The following is a 19,614-nucleotide window of genomic DNA, read 5'->3' as shown; positions in this document are numbered from 1 at the left end:
TTGTAGCGTTTCCATGACGACACTGGCAAGTATGAGGTGTTGATTTTTATTAACAAAACCAAATAACAATAATTAATGTGAATAAAAATTTGAATTTTGTGGATGAAAATAATAGACAGATATCATATCATTAACGATGTATTGTAAACTTCATTTCGTTTATTTTCATATTTTAATAAATATTACAAAAACGAAAACATTTAACATTTCATAATATATCTAACGTAGCTGAAGTCTTAAAAATTAGATTTTAACATTAGTTGGTGTTCCGTACGTTATTATTACTTAACATTGATGATATACAACAGTTATAGTGTTATTTTTTATTAGGCAATAATAATTTTCAGTTATATTTTCCCAAACATAACACGAACAAAAATCGTATCTACAATAATTCACAACCGAACGCTCTGAAGCTTTTGTTTAATTTATGTGTATAAATAAATTTGAAAAATCATCAACAATATAATACAGGGGTTTTCAAAACTAACTAGTTTTACTATGTCAGCTACAGACAAAAACAGACAGAGACAAACAGAGACAGACATACAGACTTTCTACCTTTCTTCATTTTCTTGATTTTCGGTGAGTTGAAGCTGTCGTCGTATTTTCTTTTCTGTCCTTTGACGTACACAGACAGACAGACAGACAGGCAGAAACGATTTTGACTAAAACAATTTTTGTCTCTTTCCATATAAAATTACTCTTTTTTACCCTATATTATTTTAGATAATATTTCAAGTTTATTTATTCTTAAATTTATTTATTTTAATAAATAAACAACCGAACTGCTTCAACATACCTACTAAAGAAGAAATTTGTATAATAATACAATTAAATATTTATTAAAAATTCAGGAAGACTGACTCTCACGAAAGGATAACATTTGAAAACATATATATCTTTTAGTAACATCTAAGATTCATTTTTTTATCCTTAAACCTAGAAATCTGTTAATACATATGTATAAGGTATATGTAAAAAAGCCTTGCTTAATATTTATTAAACTATTTTTTCATTTTTTTTTAGTTAACACTTAAGTCAGATTGTCTGTCTTGCTTTTTAGCATATAGCGTCTACTTAAAAATGTCTATAGAAAAAAGAAATAATTTTTGACCATCTCTAATGTAATGTTTAGAAAACAAGACACAAATTCGTACAAAACATTTTTTTTTAATTTTAACTTTATCTGAGACATTTTTTTTTGGAATAAAATGATACCACTACTGGTTTCCATTCCTAAGTATACAGGGTGGCGCCTCTTACGAGTCTCTTACGCATCTTACTCGTCATTTACATTATTTAGTTTGGCTGTGATAATATTACTGACTCTGGAATGATTATATGAATTTAAAAATAAAATGTTTTAATAAAATATTTCTGAAAAAAAAATTTAGAGATGGTCAAACAATTTTTTGATTTAAGGTTCACAACCATATTATTGATTATTTTAGTTAGAAGCTCAAAAAAATCACCGAAAAAACATTTTTATTTATATTTAATTGACGTATTTCTTCATTTTTTTTTTCATTTAATTTTATTTCTGTACTAATATTAATTAACAAAGATTTAGAGAAGAGTGTAACAATTATATAATTCTATATATTACAAAAAGTGGTTTTAGAAATACAAAATATGTCCCTGCCTAAGACCTACAGTTTGTTCAACGCCAAGATGCACCAAAGGCAAACAAATACATGATGCATGCACTTGAATACTGTTTAATATTATTTTATATTACTGTAATGTTACTGTACTCAAAAAAAATTTCATGTATTTTTAAGATGATAAGATGGATATATATTTACATTTCTGTATCTCTTATTATTCGAGGGAAAATAAAATATTGATATTTTTGCGAAAGTTTAAAACACCCTGTGGAATAGCATAGTAAAGTAAGAAATTTAAAAACCACTTTTTCATCAAAGTGCATTTTTTCTCAATAGTTTGATTTTTTTATTTTTGTTGGAGATATTCGCTTTTGAACAAAGCAGTACCAATTTACAGCAATAAGAGTTGTGTGCATTTGGTGCATTTTGCCCTTGAATACACTTTAGGGTTTTACACTAACAACTAGATAACACTAAATACAAAAGGAATTTTTTTGTTATAGAGAAACGTATGTATTTCTAATAATTATTCCTCATTTTTCGGAAGAACGTTTTTTTTGCAGTGAACAACCAGTGGCGTCTCTTCGTAACGAGTACAGGGAATCAAAAATGAATAAAAAATCATTCTATGAACCATTGTGTTAAAATATAACACTGAACGCCACTGGCAAGTATATTTTTAATGTCACATTTTCTACATAAAACATATTTACAATCCCTTTAAACCATGAAACATAAATTATTATAATTAAATAAAAATTAATTAAGATATTTTCTTTAGTGTTTCATATTATACAGAGTGTAACATAGACTAATTTTTATAATAACAAATTTTACCCTGTTTAACATACATAAGGCTTTTATTAATTATTGTATATACATTTTTTATTTTGATTTGATATTTGTGACATTAAAAATATTGTTTCAATATTTTTTAATATGATAAAAGATTATTTTTAGGCATAAGTTTGCTGATTTTTTTGTTTGCAAAACAATCAGTGTATTTTTATTAAGAAAGGCATTATATACCGTGTGATCTAATAAAAATCGTAACGTCATATTTTTAGTATGCTTAGAAATAACACATTTCAGTTTCAGTTTAACTATGTATACAGGGTGTCTCTTAATGACATGCTTATATTTAAGTAGATGATTCTTGGACCTATTCTGGGAGGAAAAAAAACTTCATATCAATGTATGTCCTAAACATCTTAATTTCTAAAATACAGGGTGGTAAAATTTTCTAAAAAAAACGTTTTTTCTTTATGAAACCTGATACACAAAAAAAATAGAAAATTTTACCACCCTGTATCTGCAAAGTTAAGATGTTTAGGACATATATATGAAGTTTTTTTCTTAGAATAGGTCCATGAATCATATCCTTAAATATTAGCATATCATTAAGGAACACCCTGTATACCGGGTGCGTCCCAAAATTGGCTCACCCCTATAATTTTTTTTATTTTTTCAGATAAAAAAACGTGATTTGGTATATTAGTATATGACATAAATTAGGATTGAGTACTCAATTATACACACCAGATATAAATTTATGAAAATGTGATTTTATACCATATGATCGAAAAAAAAAACGGCGTCTAAGACGGCTGGGGAATGACAATCGATGGTAATTTTGGCAAGATATTATTAAATTACAATATTCTTAAGGCCCAACTGGCAGTAAGCGCCAGTACGGGATAACTAAATCACATCTAGGGCTTGACCTCGTCAAAATAATTACCGACTGTAATTCCCCGGCAGTCTTTGACGCCGTTTCTTTTTTCGATTGTACGGCACCATACATCTGGGTTTGACTGATTGTGGTTGATATTACTCTATCTATTTTTATAGTAATAGTATATTCAACAGTTTCCCGTTTAACACAATATAAACTTTTAGGCCTATCCTGACGTCGTTTTTATTCGATCACGTGCTAATATAATTTCCTTTAAAAATAATATTCCGCCTAATAACTTGTCTTATAGATAGAAATATCAGAAAGATCGCGAACTTCGTTCTAACTATTACCTAATATTTACAAATTTATTTAGAATATCAATGATCGTGTTTGATAACATAAAACACAAAATTACACAATTAGTAAATTCTTTCAAGCAGTTCTATAGAAAATTCCTTATAAATTTTCTTCTCTAATATTCCTTTTAGGGTGGAACTCCTGTTCTAAACACTGAAACGTGGCTTCTATCATGCACTAAGCATTCACTTCTACACATCGTCGCGTCGCTTGGGATTGTCATTGTTCTCGGACACTTTTCGTATTAGTGTTGGAGTCTCTATATTATCTCTATGTTAGGCGAAAATCATATAAAGTAATACAAAGAAAAGGTTAGGCAGAGGTATAGCTTAAATATGAGTGGAGTTATTGATATAGGAATAGTTTTATAATTTTCTATGCTGGCTTTATACATATTTACCATGCGATTTTTAAATTCATTTTTGCCAACCATGAACATATTCGATGCCCGGCTGACTAACTGGAATTTAAATTTCCCGCTGGGGATTCAGGTTGTAGCTCTGTTGTAGAATTGTCAAGTTGCCACTTTTATTTATTTTATTTCCTGACATTCTCATTCATTTTGACAGTTTATTTTGTATTGCGAGTTTTTGGTTTGAGTGAATTGTGTTGTGATACTTATGCCCACTTGCACCGTTTGTATAAACTTTGATTAATAAGTTTATACAAACGGTGCAAGTGGGCATTAAAACTACGTTGAAACGGGTGTGAAGCTCGATCGTGGCCCACACTTTCGTGGACCACGCCTCATGTCAACAGTAGATTCGTGAAAGAAGAATCGAAACGAATCAATACGAAAGACACCACGATCGTGAATAAGCAAATCAAACGTGTGAGATATTTCACGAATCTTTAGTGAATAAAAAATCGCAGTGGAAATTGAGATAAAAAAAGCATATTTTGCACTATTCTCGCATTAGAAAATATTGATTGACTTATTATAATTACGATTATAATATTTGTTGCAAAAAAAAGTTCTAATGTTTAATTGCTACATTTTTTAAAATATATTTTAGTATATGATTATAAAAATTAACTTCATATGCATAACAAAACCATAATTAAAATAAATATAAATTTAATTTTAATATACAGTAATGACTCGCGAGTAAATTAGAAATGTCTGATGAAAAGACGTAAAATAGTAAATATTGGCAACTCTATGAAGAGATATTGACATGAATGCCACAATTAATTATTTTCACTCGTCTTTTAATGTCGTAATATTTGGCACATTAGTGTACAACCTTCCACCAAACGAACTTTATAGAACAGCCTACGATCGCTGGACGATTTTCGTGTTTCACGAACGAATGGCTTTTTGGTACTTTCGTAGCTCACGAAAGTGTGAGACACGATCGTACTTCACTACCCATGTCAACCTAGCTTTAGGCTTAAATGTTTTGTATAGGGTGTCCCAGAAGTAAGTGTTTAAGGGGTGGTAGATCTGGTCAAAAGAAACATTTTTTCTCTTGTCCATTTTTCAAATAAGTCCAAAATAACCGAGTAATTTTAGTTTGAAAATTTAAACAAAAAATGCTTTTTTGCTTAAATTTTGGGAACCACTGGATCTTTTCTCGATTTTCTTTCATGTAAATACTACTACTTGTCAAAAATAATTAGGATACCTAAATTTGACTTAGATGTTTCTGTAGCGTATCTGATATTTTTGCTGAACTGGAATTCAAGTCAGCCATATTAATCGCCCATCGAGTTCTACCTCTCCTTCGTTGATATTTTTATTCAAAGCAAACGACAAACATTTCGAGTTGGTGACTTTTTAAAATTTATTGCTTTTAAAAATGACTGATCACAACCAAAAATGTCACTAAAGTTTTTCAATAATTCCACTCATATTTCGGATAGATCTAGATCATAAAATTATCAATTATAAGAAATAATATGAAATTATATCTATTTTGAAGACAAAACTATAGAAGTGTAATAAAAAATATTAAAAAATACATTTTTTTATTGTAAGCGAATCTAACATCTTACCCAGGCTGTATACAACTGTCAAATGACCTCTAAAATACGTATTATTAGATAAAATTATTTTTAAAAGATTTAGAACAGAGAACTAGTATAATAAATTAATTATGACATCATCTAAAAAAAAACTTTTAAATATAAATTAGGACAAATATACGTGCCATACCTGACGTCTGTATAACGTGAAACGTCTCAATAACCAAAGAGATTAAAAATCACCTAAAATATGCCTATAGATAAATCAATAAGAGTTGACCATTTAGAACTTGTGTTGCTAATAACTTCATTTAATTAGAATTAGGTTCTGTAATATAATCACACACAAAATATAGATATAAGAAATACTTGTATACCGGGTGCGTCCCAAAAGTGGCTCACCTCTAAAACTTTTTTATTTTTTTAGATAAAAAACGACATTTAGTATGTTAGTATATGACATAAATTAGGATTGATTGCCGTATTCAATTGTTTTTGGTCACTTCCGGTTTCACAGCCTAGGTAGAGTGCGAGTTTACGCTATATTCCAGTTTCTAAAAGGTTTTCTTATGTTCTGCTGTTCGCTATGTGCTGTCCTCGCTCGTGTTGAACAGCCTCCTGAAGGCCGTCACGTGGCTGTGGTAGGGCAACAGATGATGAAGTAAGTTTCAGGTATCTTCGGGCTCGGGGGTTTCCCGCTCTCCCGTGTCCAGTTTAAGGCACTCTTCGAAGAAGTTTTGCATGGAGATGTAGACGTGTCCCAGGACTCCGTCCAAGTCGTGGCCTTCGTCAGGGTAACTCTGGAAATATCCAGCAAAAATATATTTAATGGTACAATCACTGTAGATTAGAACTATAAATTTTACCTGGTATTGAAAGAGAACTCCCGCTTGTGACAAGGCTCTCGATAGCAATACGCTGTGCTGATATGGAGCTGTCAGATCGGCCAAACCGTGAAGAAGGAAGAACGACTTTTTGGGAATATTTTTGGCTCTCTGCGTAGCGTCCGCTTCCACGTATCCCTTGTAGTTTTCGGTGGGAAGACCGAGAATCTTTTCCGTGAAAGCTGAGTCTAAAAAATGACAAATTTATCACACAGCTATCTAGACAGGTGTGTTAGATATGATTAGATTATATGAGGTGGTTTTTTTTGGATATTCCCAATGGGACAAGCAAATTTTTGGATGAACTAAGGATGCATTTTTCTCAGAAGGTCGAAAATAAAAAGGTTTTCCTCTTGTAAAGACCCATCCGGGTACATACTGTATAATTCATAGAGAAGTACTTACTATAATATAACCAGTCTGTTATAGGATTCACTGCAATACCGCACTTGAACACCTTTTGTTGATTGCCCATGCCCAGCACCATGGAAGTGACGTAACCACCGTACCCCCACCCCCATATACCTATCCTGGTTTTATCCAGGTACTTATGGTATTTATGATCCTTATTTAAAAGATATTCTATCACTGATAACTGATCTTGAACCTACAAACAATCACATTTAATAATTCTATCTGGAAAAATAGTGTCACAACAAGGTATTACCTCCACACCTCCTAATTGGTGATACAGAGCTCTGTTGGTTTGACCTTTTGAACCTCTGACATCTAATTTTACGTAAACTACATCACAATGACTGGACATGAACGTTGCCCAGTCAACACGGAACTCTTCAGTGACTGCCTTGCTTCCTGGTCTACCGTTCCTAAAAAAGATTGGATGAGTTAGACGATTCAACAAAAACATGTTTTAAAGATACTATACGATCGACAAAAAACGTCTAGAGATTGACCTCTCCAAAATTACCATCGATTGTCACTTTCTAGCCATCTTTGACGCCGTATTTTTCGATCATAGAGTATAATAATCATAATATATATGATTTTTGGAAATACATTTTTTTAATAAACAAGTTGACAACCTCGCATATTTCTGTTTATGTCAAGTTTGTATAACGGGTACGTCTCAAAAGTGGCTCACCCCTATAACTTTTTTATTTTTTCAGATAAAAAAACGAGATTTGGTATGTTAGTATATGACATAAATTAGGACTGATTGACGTATTCAATTATTTTTGGTCACTTCCTGTTTCACCGGAAATGACTACTAAACTAAATACTACTTTTGATTTTTAAATGGCACCCTCGGTATTTTTTTTACTTTATTCGATAAAAAATGACATTCTCAATAGAATGACATATCATATGTCAACTTTTGACATTCTCGCTTAATAGAAAATCGCATTTTAAAATGCAATCTAGAGTGCCATGGCTATGTTAAAAACACCAATTCTTAATCAAGGAGCCTTGGAAAAATAGATTTGATTATCTAATGTTTTTAGTGTCTTGTCCTGGCCAGTTTAGAAAATGCTGAAATCGTATTTTTAACAATATCTCATTCTTTTCAAATGGAACAAGGGTGGCTCGTTAGCATATTTGGAAAAAGGATTTTTTTACGAATAATTTGATACCACACACTTGGTATTTCGAGTCAAATTTTCGTTACGAACCGCAATATAATATAATTCCAAATAATATAATTTCAAATAAACCGTATGCGAAAATGTTAAAAGTTGACATATGATATGTCATTCAATTTAGAGTGTTATTTTCTATCGAATAAAGTAAAAAAATAGCGGGGGTGTCATTTGTAGTCATTTCCGGTGAAACAGGAAGTGACCGAAAACCATTGAATACGTCAATCAATCCTAATTTATGTCATATACTAACATACCCAATCTCGTTTTTTAACTGACAAAATAAAAAGTTATAAGGGCGAGCCACTTTTCAGACGCACCTCTAGGAGTGGAAGAGGAAGAGGAAGAGGAAGAGGAAGAGGAAGAGGAAGAGGAAGAGGAAGAGGAAGAGGAAGAGGAAGAGGAAGAGGAAGAGGAAGAGGAAGAGGAAGAGGAAGAGGAAGAGAGGAAGAGGAAGAGGAAGAAGAAGAGGAAGAGGAAGAGGAAGAGGAAGAGGAAGAGGAAGAGGAAGAGGAAGAGGAAGAGGAAGAGGAAGAGGAAGAGGAAGAGGAAGAGGAAGAGGAAGAGGGAAGAGGAAGAGGAAGAGGAAGAGGAAGAGGAAGGAGGAAGAGGAAGAGGAAGAGGAAGAGGAAGAGGAAGAGGAAGAGGAAGAGGAAGAGGAAGAGGAAGAGGAAGAGGAAGAGGAAGAGGAAGAGGAAGAGGAAGAGGAAGAGGAAGAGGAAGAGGAAGAGGAAGAGGAAGAGGAAGAGGAAGAGGAAGAGGAAGAGGAAGAGGAAGAGGAAGAGGAAGAGGAAGAGGAAGAGGAAGAGGAAGAGGATATATTGGGCATCTAGTATAGTACTTGTCTGATATATTAACTTACACTTCGACTACTACTGGATATGCAGCATCTCTTAATTCTTCCCTCCAAGATGGAGGCAACAACAGTTGTACCTGAGCCAAGCTACCTTGAGGAAGAGGTATCTAAAACCATAATTTATTTAATAAGATAAAAATTGAACGTTGTACCAAAAAGTTATTTGCCTCAAAAGAAGTCTTTCTGGGCATTGCAAGGTCCTGTAGAATATGTCCGTAACTCGCTCTAGTGTCGTACAGAATTTTCAGTAACTTATGACTAGTTGAGTTGTGTAGGCCAGCCAATGGTAAACCGGGACCTCCACATTGGAGGACATAGTATAAGGACATGGCAGAACCTTCTTGAGGACTGATCTGAAAATTAAATAGAAATACATATATACATATTATTTTATAAATATATTGTTTTTATAGAGTTTATTACGAGTAGAAAAAATATTGTGCTGTGTTGGCGTTGGTTTCTATGTAATTTGACAAAATAAATAAAGCTGTCTCTTTAGTTATCAGTTTTGAGTCAATATTTTTTAATTCTCTTTCGTGTCGATTGCTGATTGAATTGGAGCCAGAAATGGCTCAAAACGAAATAAGTAAATTACCAACAGATATTCAGGCTGAGGCGACAAACGCCATATCCAAACTACTTCCATTTAAATCCCGAATAACTTATGAAAAGGAATACAAACATTTTCAAAAATGGAAGCAATTAAAAAACGTGCGAGAAGAAATAAAGTTTTTAACCTAACCTCGCTGTTAAAAACCCTTGCGGTTAAAGTACTATTTTATCTACTATTTCTGATAGATGTAAGGCAATTTTAACAGTTGCTATGGAAAAAAAACTGTTGGCGTTCATTTTTCATCTAAATTACATCTTAAAATTCTTTTAATTAACATTTTTGTGTAACAAACAACTGTATAAACCCCATAGTACCTTTACAAAGCACAGTACAAATCCCAAGTAATAAATAAAACATTATTTCTCTCCTCTAATTTTCTTTAATCGCTCCGATTGCTAAAATGGCTGAAACCTACACCCAAAAGATATATATGCGAAGGGCAGAAGTTTTCTCATTTAAAAGTTACTTAGTTTAAATTTCTTGGATGGTTTATTCCTCGCAAAATTACTTTTTATTTAACACAACAGCTTATTTCGAATAGTTCTGCTAGTTTGGAACTTTAGAGAAACTTTGACGCATTTAACGCTGCCCGGGTTTCAACATTTGTACGGGACTGAATAGCCGAAGTGGAGAATGTTCGAGGAAACCTATAATTTTGTGTTTATATCCTAGGTCCCGTATGCACATAATCTTTTACCTGTCAGGTAAGGTGGATTAAAAACTAGCGTATACATTTCTACATCATACAGTCGCATAGGTATATGGTTATTTTCTTTTATCTATATCGTTGAATAAAAAGATTAAGGAAGGCGCATATCAAAAATCCTTGATCGACCGCGACGGGACTCTAAAATGGCCGACTTTAATTCCGGTTTATCAGTGCCGTTCTAATTTTACTCAAAAGGTGTAAAAATATGATGTAGGGTAGACTCAATAATTTGTTTTTTATTTTACGTTGTCAATAAATGTTGGTAGTTATTAAAATTGTTATAAATATTATATAATTCTAATAAAAATAGATAAGTTATAATAATTATTCATTAACACAAACATGCGATACGCTACTGAAGCAGGTAAGTTAAATTGACGTATCTAAATTCTTTGACATCTAATCTTTGACAAGTGGTAAATAAAAGCAAAAATGCAAGAAAAAATATATGATTAGTTAATTTTAAGCGAATTTCATAAATGATCGGTTTACTATACGTATGTATATTATGTCACTTACTAGCGAAAAGTTATTTCATTATTTCCCTCGAGATCTACCGCACGCTACAACCAACTATTTTACAGTCTTTTTCGATAAATCGCAATAGTGTGTCACTGCTAATTTAAGTTCTGCTATAATTTTCTTCTAGATTTACTACCTTTAAACAACTATCAGTAGCAGAATAAATAATAAATAACATAAAATAAGCTCAGTAAAGACTGATAAATCAACAAAATTTCAAATCAAATTCAAATGTGTCAAACAGAACTGTCAAGGATCCCATCCTAGGGCCTTTTGTTTGTCTACCTTGCATGAATACACGATCTATGTCTAGGTTTCAACAAGATTCCTACCTGTGCATCGAAATGCGTACAGTTTCCATAGAGATATCTGCTGCTCCACAGAACATCTTCCAGGTTACACGTTATACAGTGCGATTCTAGTCTTCTAGGGTCATCATTGGTTGGATCTTGCGATACGTACAGATGCTTTTGACCAGTCTTGTGTTGTTCCGTCGCTAAATACCATCTATCGCATAAAAATAAGTGAAATTAACATTATGCATTAGTATAAGTATACTTTTTCTGTCTAAAGCTTTATTCATAACCTCGAAATTAGTAGTTTCAATTATACTTTAAAATTAAGAGATTATGATCATTCAAAAATACAATTAAAATTAACAGAGTATTCTTGTGAAAAGATTTTTATTATTAAGTAATATTCGTCAAGTGTATCGTCGGTTTAAGATTCCCAATATTTTCACTGTAATCCAAGTTCTGACACAATATCTCCAAATTTGTACACCTTGCATAAAACCGATTATAAAATAAACAAGATATGACATCTTGATAACAAAAAGTTAGTTATTGTCAGAAATAGTTAAAATCATGTTAAAATATTAAAATTTACAAGTTATTATTAGTTATTTTCATAATGGTACAGCGTAATGTTGATATGCAGGTCCAAAACAAAAAGTGCCGTTATATTTTTCAGTTTTCGTTGTCAGCCGCGGAAGTTTCAGTGATTTTAGTGTTGTCGGATATTTTTATTTGTGAAATAGAAATATTGGGTTTGGATTGCAAAATTAAAAGTGGAAGTTTTATTTCAATGTAAGTAAGCGTTTGTCCATTTTATATTTTATTTTTTTCATGCCTATGACAAATATACATATATTGAAATTTAACAATTCGTTTTATTTAAAATGTTAGAAAACAAGCCTGTATTCCTGTAATTGACATAATTGTAATGTAATATATTCCATTTAAATGTAATATATTACTTTACAATTAAAAAAATGTAAATTTAAAAAATATATTAAAAATATATACAGGCATTAATTGAAATTTTTAGAGTGCCAACAAACACGAGAGGCGCTTTATTATTTACTTTCATTTCTTAACATGACAGATGAAGTTCTAAAGGGGGATGTTTTGTGCTAAAAAATTAACTATACTCAGGATGAATGGTACTTACATAAGATGACTGTTGGTATCCCAAGCTAGGATCTTGCTGACTTCGTGAGGTCCATGGCTCAGTACTGCTATATGTTGCTGAGTTACTGTCACGTGTTTGATGTGAGTGTAGGTCTCTCTGCTGCCCTCTTGCACGTGGGCCAGCATCAAAAAACTGTCACCGTCCGGCGAGAATATTGGGTGTTCTTGGACATCCAACCACGAGCGTTCGAGTGCTCTTTCTGCATGAGTCTGACAAAAAGAAAAAAAGTATGATCAATCCATATATCAATCCATTTATTTTACTAAAAATGTTTCTAATATCTTTTAAGTTATGGATGGGTTAATATATAAATCCTTCGTACGTCGTCTCTTGTTGTTTTTAACCAGTCTTATTGGTTTATTTCAAAATTGACAGATCGTATTTCGATATGAATGGAGTGACGGAACGATGAACAACAAAAAGACGTAGATGCGTATGAACTCGACTTAAGATTTTTGAAACTCTTGTCAAATTAAAGGTTATTATTTGTGTCAAATAAATTGTTTCTGGAAAATACTAAATATTTGCGATATTGCTTTTAAGTACAGGAAAAATCGAGGAAAAATTAAGTGTAGATCCAGAGTTGTATTAGCCACCAATAAAGTTTGTATATATTATCTTGTATATGGTATCAAAAACTGGAGTGGCTGTAAAATAAATACATTAGCATGATAGGTAAATAATAACAGCTTTCAGTACTGTAGGCGAGATAAGGTGAAAAGGTACTGGTTTAAAAAAATAATATTAAAATTAATTAACTGACTTTTAAGGTATAAAATTCAGTGTATTGTGTAGAAAATTAAAAATTTTGTGAATTTATAAACATACAAAATACAGAACGTAAGTAATATGAGAGGTGGCAACATTGCAAAGATTTAATACACCCTCAAACCTGCGGCACCAAAAAGTTTTTTAAAATCTACCGGAAATTGCGAAGAAAATTTTAAAATATACTAAAACTCCTGATTCTGGAGTCTAAAAAATTATACTACTAGTTAAATACCTAAAAAAACACACTGTATTTTAGTTTCTATAACAGATAACCACTCCCTGGACATGAAAGCCTCATCATAATTTTCTCGATATAAAAAAATCAGGCTTAAAATACCCCCAACCAGTAATTATCTAAAGATAGTATCGTGTCTGGATTATATTTGCTAACAGAACTAATCATCTGACCTTTTACCATTTCTTAAGCATTAAACTAAGTATCTCGCCCATAAATCAACCCTAAGATTTACAGGAAATTGAGTAAAATTAGGCCAAACCCTGAAAAAATTAAGTTTTAAATGCTTTTACACGTAAACCTTGTGTATAAAGATGGCCATACACATGCAGTTTTTTCTGCAGACAAGGCAGTCAAGATCTGAAGGAAACGATAGAATTTACATAATTTGTTTGTCTATGGCGAACATTCATTAATTGTATAATTTTTTATCAACTTCCTTGTTCTACTAGGCAGCGATCAGTAATGGTTGAAATACAATATGATTTAAAATGAGGATCTTTGTCACTTTATATGTAAAATTATATGGGGAATGTCCAAGCCAACTGGACGCCGTTTTTTTAGATCATACGGTATTTGGCAATATCGTGTTAAAGGGTTTTATAAAATAACTAGCATGTACCCGCGACTTCGTTTGCGTCCATTTGTAATGTTAATGATAAAGCAAAACAAGAATTTCCATTAACATACAAACTGGATAAAATTTTCTCACATTTATGTCAGCATGAGAAAAAACAATATGGCGATATTATTATATAACTTGGTAATATTTGAGGGGTAGTTTCATCTCGTTGAAATTTGACTTTTGAAAAATCCGTTTGCGAAAAATAAGCCTTTTACGTCAAGCAGTTTAAGCAGAATCGTGGTTAATCAATTACGCAATTTTTTGGAACACCCAAAAATTTCAAAATATGTAGAAAATCAACATAAATTATGCGTGTCCAAGCGTTTTGCCGAAAGACTAACCGTTTTTTAAATAACAAATATTCGAACCTCTACACCCTAGAATCAACCTGTATGCCAAAACTGAACTTCTTACGTTGAGTGGTTTGAGCAGGATCGTGATTAATCAGTGAGTCGGTCACTTAAGGATTTTATATATTAGTTTAGATAAAAGTTAACTTTACTTGATAATAAACAGATCATAGGTCTTTAATACAAAAGATATATTTTTACTGTTAGCAAAACATTTTCAAAAGTTACTGTTATAAAATTTCTCTGTTGAAACTGAGTAAACAAAACTCGAGTTTATAAAATGAAAACTTTTGTAGGATCCTGTTTAATTTCAGCACAATACAAACTGCTGATTACTAGTTTGTTTTGCCATTGTTAGATAAGCTTTTAGCGGTTAGTGAGATAGATATTGCTACTGGCCCGACGGGATTATAGCAAACATGAAAACAAATAATGTAGAAAAGTTTTGAATGTATCTCACTGAAAACTATTCGGGTTTTATAAAAAAATGGGGATTAAATTAAAGCTGATACTATTCATGAAATCCGTTATTTGGTAAAGGAAAGTAACCAAATATGGAATACCACTTTGTTTTTGTCTTATAGGCTTGGTGAATTTCAGTTGATTTCAACAAATTCCGACCGCAGTGCTGTATACGGGAAAAATCAGTTTATCTTTTCTACACTTCATTTATTTTATCACAATTTGTGAACATATGATTGTCACTTTTATACATCATTTCCTTGACATTATAAACAGAACATATTATATTAACAGAACGTCAACGGTTTTTTGTAGACGTATCTATTTTAAAAAAAAGTAAAGTGTTCTCGAATAGTTAAATTTAAATATTTTAAATAGTTTTTCTCTTTATTCTTTGTATTTTTTTGCTTCCTACGATGGAAAGAGATAAACTTTCCGAAACGTTAAGCATTTTTTTCTTTGTTGGGCAAATTTTTATTACTGTAAACATAACTTTTGACAAGCAGTGTCCGTTAAGGTTTAACGCAGAAGTGTTTACAAAAAATAACTATTATATATATGATTTCACAAAATTCCCACCGCAGCGCTGTCTACGACAGAAATCAGAAGTTTTCACTATGTATTTCACGCCGCACAATGGAGTATTAGCATGAAAAAGGTGATCGAAATTCGAAAAAGCAAATGTGTTTAAGATTTCCCAAAAAAGATAGATGATAAGTTAAATCATCTCTGCCATGAATGGCGTTGCTATGGGTGTGTTTAGTTGCATTCATTTGTTTCAACGAAACGTCCAAGTTGTTACTTCTCACAGATAAGAGGTAAATGGCTAAATTTTATGTTTAAAATTATAAATTGTTGTTGTTCTTGTGCTCCTTTTACGTTTATATTATTGTTTTGATTGAAAATGGCTCAGCAAGCCGCAGGTATATATTCTACAAAAACATATTATTTATTTTGATATTCTCTATACTAACGATTTTTTTGCAATTAAAAGTTAGGCGTTCAGAAAATTTGATTAAATTTGTGACATTTTTATTATACTTAGAGACTTAGTTGCGCATTTCGAAGAATTCAGCATATTGTCTATATACATTTTACTTAGTAAACATTGGGCTTTCATACAGTAAAATAAAATACTGCGACTTTTTGCGACTTTGCTGATAAAATGAGAAAAACATTCTTGGTTTCCTCTAATTTGCCAATCAGTGATATACTAATGCGAGGTGTAAACCGCGATGGCATTGTTGTGTACAAAGCGATCGCATTAGTGCCGTTAGCAGTATAGCACAATTTGGCATTAGTAGCGGCTTTAGTGGTATGGGCATTGGTCGCGGATCAGTCGTAGCATTAGTAGTATTAGTTGCGATATTACTACTGGCATTAGTGGCATTGACCGTGGAAACACTGGAACAGTGATTTTTCTTTCTTTTTTTAGAATCGACGAATTATCCTTTATTTTATTCATATCATTTCCTCTTTAATTGAAAATAGCAATAATTTATATAAGGTCTACATAAAAAAATTTCGATCAACTATCGGTGTCAAATACCCCACTGTGCGCCGTCTCGGTTACAGTTCATGTTGATCGCATTAAAATAATATCGAAGTTATGTGGCTTTATCATAATATTTATCTATTTTAGTTTTTTGTTAGTGCAGTTATTGAAACTATAAAACACTCAGGTACGAGGTTTGTGTGATGTAACGCTGTTTCGGGTAGTAGAAAATAAGTGAAAAAGAATTCGAACTAAGCGTCGTGTTCAACAACAAAGTCCTCCTACACTGGGTGCCTGCTCACCAAGGGATAGAAGGCAATGAAAAAGCAAATAATCTAGCTAGGAAAGGAGCGAACACTCCACTAACTGGACCAGAACCGTTCTGCTTTCCAAGTGGTAACCAACTCAAGGCGGAACTCAAGAACTTGGAAGATTCCATCCGCAACCTGGAATGGAAATCTTGCACTGGTCCAAGACACTCGAAGAAGTTTCTGAGGGCTTATGATCAAGAAAAATCACAGATCTTCCTGGGTCTGAGTAAGAACAATCTTCGGATTGTCACGGGGTTTTTAACAGGACACTGTCTCCTCAATGAACACCTCAGTAGATTGAAACTAAGAAGAAACGGCGAATACAGATTCTGTGGGGAAGATGGTGAAACACCAGTACACCTCATCACTGAGTGCGCCGAGACAACAACCATTCGTGCCATGAACTTTGGTACGACTGGTATTGGATATGGAGAACTACCCTCTATAAAACCGTCCAAGATACTGGCTTTTGTCAAAGCCCTGGGACTGTATGATGAGTTATGATTCAAGAAAGGGGGACACAATGGATCTGTAAGGTCGAAGTGATTAACCCCCCTCCCACTCATTCTAAATTCTAAATTCTAGTGCAGTTATTGAAACTATAAAACACTCAGGTACGAGGTTTGTGTGATGTAACGCTGTTTGGGGTAGTAGAAAATAAGTGAAAAAGAATTCGAACTAAGCGTCGTGTTGCGTTGTGAAAATTTCAAATATTAATAAAATTACCTAAAAAATGTTTTAACGCGTAAAGGAGGGCGTAACTAGGATGTTGTTGGGTGCAATAATATTCAATAACTCAACTTTCCTGAATATTCAGCTCTCCCGAAACAACTTTTTATAGCTTCGTAGTATCTCACACCGATTTGATCAAAAGCAAAAATGGATTCAAGCAGTTCGACGAAATAAGTAAGTAAACAAAGTGCTCATTACATAATCAAAAAATTAAATAGACATATACTATGAGAGGATAAAATATAAGTTGTAATATTAATGGTATACTTTTTTTAATCAACTAGTGATTAAAATAAATATCTTCTAAAATTATCATTATGTACCTTTAAAAAAATTCGTTATAGCCACTACCAAAACCAGTGCGTAAAACTATGCTTGCTACCGTAGTTGAACTTATTTAAATATAGAATCTAAAATTATAGAATTTTTACAAATTATAGCTCCTAACATTTGGTGATTCTTTACAAGATCTGGAATTTTTGATGAAGTCGAAGGAATATAAAGGATTTTTAAGGCTTGCCGTTGAAGGAATTCCCTCAAAAATTTCTGACAACACTGATCGTATTCGTTCCCGGGAAATGGAGATATTTCAAATTAAGGATACTATTCCATATTTGGTTATGTTTCTCTATATGTTTATGACGTAATGTGGTTTAAGACTTACCTCGTTGCACATCCACGTTGGTGCGAGACACGCCGACACGATGCTGAGGTTCTGGGAACGATTGATCCAGACCACGGACACCTGAGTGTTCTTCTGACCTATCCAGCCGGCGGAGGTCAAGTAGTAATCCCTGCGGGGAAAGGATTAGATTTTAGTATGCGAACGAGCCGGATCGTTAGAGGGATACACGGACAGAGATAGAGACTGGGAGGGTAGGGTAATTGAATATACAACAGTCGATAATGTGTTGCATTTGCATGCAACACGGAGTCATAGTTGCATGTACAGGGTGGGTCAAATTCGACGCTTTTAAAGGGATACACCCTTTTCTGTAGGATAGACGAAAACTAATATCAGTGTCTGGAGCTCATTTTTTATCAAAAACATGATGGTCAAAACCGCACATCGATAGCTGTTACCGTTTATGAGTTACGGGGTGTTTTTTAAAAATATGCATTTTTAACAAATCGCTGAAACTTTTTTTCTATGGAAAATTTCACACCTCTACTTTTCAACCAATAACATGCTTTAATGTTGACTAGTTACCATGGCAACTGAAAAAAATTCCGGAAATTTTTTCGAGGCGCCACGAAACTTTAGTGGAAATTTTTTGACAGTTGAAAAGGTAAACATAAGATCTACAATCATAATGTGAATGAACTACAATGTCTATATATTGAAATATTACCCATTTGAGTTTTAGCATTTGATGTAACTAAGGTAGGTAATATTTTTTATTTAAGGAAATATGTTAGATATACCTACATATGAATTTCTTCGAAATTGCCATGTTCTAAAAAATATAGTTCTGCCGCCTTTATTTAACTAAAGCTGGTATTTTTCTATTTAACGAAATATGATGGATGGAATGCACTTGATTTTGATTTTCGGGTGTTATCTGGTTTTATATTTTCAATTTCTTCTTTAATGACTTGTTGGTTTACTTTTCCAAATCGCGACATTTCGCTATACACTTCTTACTCTACGTACAGACGTTTTAAAACTAGTAATAGCTTAATGACAGAATCGCAAACAAAAATGACAAAACACATAATATGTCAAAAACATCAATACCTTGGCCAACTTAACGAATTGAAATTATTTTAAAATGTCATGTTGGATTAATATTTTTTTTTTTCAAATTTAGGTGTGAAATTTTCTTACCGAATACCACGCAAGCTTAAATTATTCCTGGAAATTTTCTTTCGGGCACGAATATTTTAGAAAAATTATCCCTCGTCTTCGACTCGGGATAATTTTCAAAATGTTCGTGCCCTCAAAAAAATTTCCGAAAATAATTTAAGCTCTTGTGATATTATAAGTAAAAATTTTGTATTTTTGTGAAAACATTTCCAAAGCACGTTTTTACGTAGACTTTAATGGTTTACGTGTAATTTTTTTAAAGTTAATAATTTAAGAGTTATCAACAGAAAAATTGATTTTTTATTGGGGACACCCTGTATATTTTTAATTAAGCGAAAATAACTTAAAATTACCTTTCCAAAAATATAGCACACTTGATATTTTGTTATAGTCCCCTTCGAAATACAGAATTTTTATAAGTTCGCCACTTTTAACTAGTAGGCTTTGAACCCCTTAATTGATGATCTGCCTAATGGAACTCGAAAACACATCTTTCCAGCAAGACGAGGCACAGCCCCAGAACGCTGAAGTTATCAGCAAATTTTTGCAGCCAATTGT

General features: G+C 32.5%; 1 protein-coding gene across 3 annotated transcripts in view; it reads right to left on the bottom strand.

The window, feature by feature from the left end:
* Positions 1 to 3,058: 3,058 nt before the first annotated feature.
* The window catches only part of LOC115886382 (inactive dipeptidyl peptidase 10), a 99,117-nt gene continuing 82,561 nt past the window's right edge, over positions 3,059 to 19,614 (bottom strand). For all 3 annotated transcript variants that reach the window (XM_030905497.1, XM_030905498.1, XM_030905496.1), the window contains 9 exons: positions 17,914 to 18,043; positions 12,248 to 12,477; positions 11,128 to 11,302; positions 9,119 to 9,304; positions 8,958 to 9,058; positions 7,165 to 7,324; positions 6,903 to 7,104; positions 6,480 to 6,685; positions 3,059 to 6,413 (listed from right to left, as the gene is read on the bottom strand). In XM_030905497.1, coding sequence (XP_030761357.1) covers positions 6,282 to 6,413; positions 6,480 to 6,685; positions 6,903 to 7,104; positions 7,165 to 7,324; positions 8,958 to 9,058; positions 9,119 to 9,304; positions 11,128 to 11,302; positions 12,248 to 12,477; positions 17,914 to 18,043 — 1,522 coding nt within the window. In that variant the 3' untranslated portion in view covers positions 3,059 to 6,281. The remainder of the gene's footprint in view (positions 6,414 to 6,479; positions 6,686 to 6,902; positions 7,105 to 7,164; positions 7,325 to 8,957; positions 9,059 to 9,118; positions 9,305 to 11,127; positions 11,303 to 12,247; positions 12,478 to 17,913; positions 18,044 to 19,614) is intronic.

Source organism: Sitophilus oryzae, unplaced genomic scaffold, assembly GCF_002938485.1.
Source record: "Sitophilus oryzae breed Bouriz unplaced genomic scaffold, Soryzae_2.0 scaffold_488_pilon_pilon, whole genome shotgun sequence".
In the NCBI taxonomy this organism is placed as follows: Eukaryota; Metazoa; Arthropoda; class Insecta; order Coleoptera; family Curculionidae; genus Sitophilus; species Sitophilus oryzae.
Note: the sequence above shows the minus strand (reverse complement) of the source record. Positions and strands in the feature narration are given on the sequence as shown.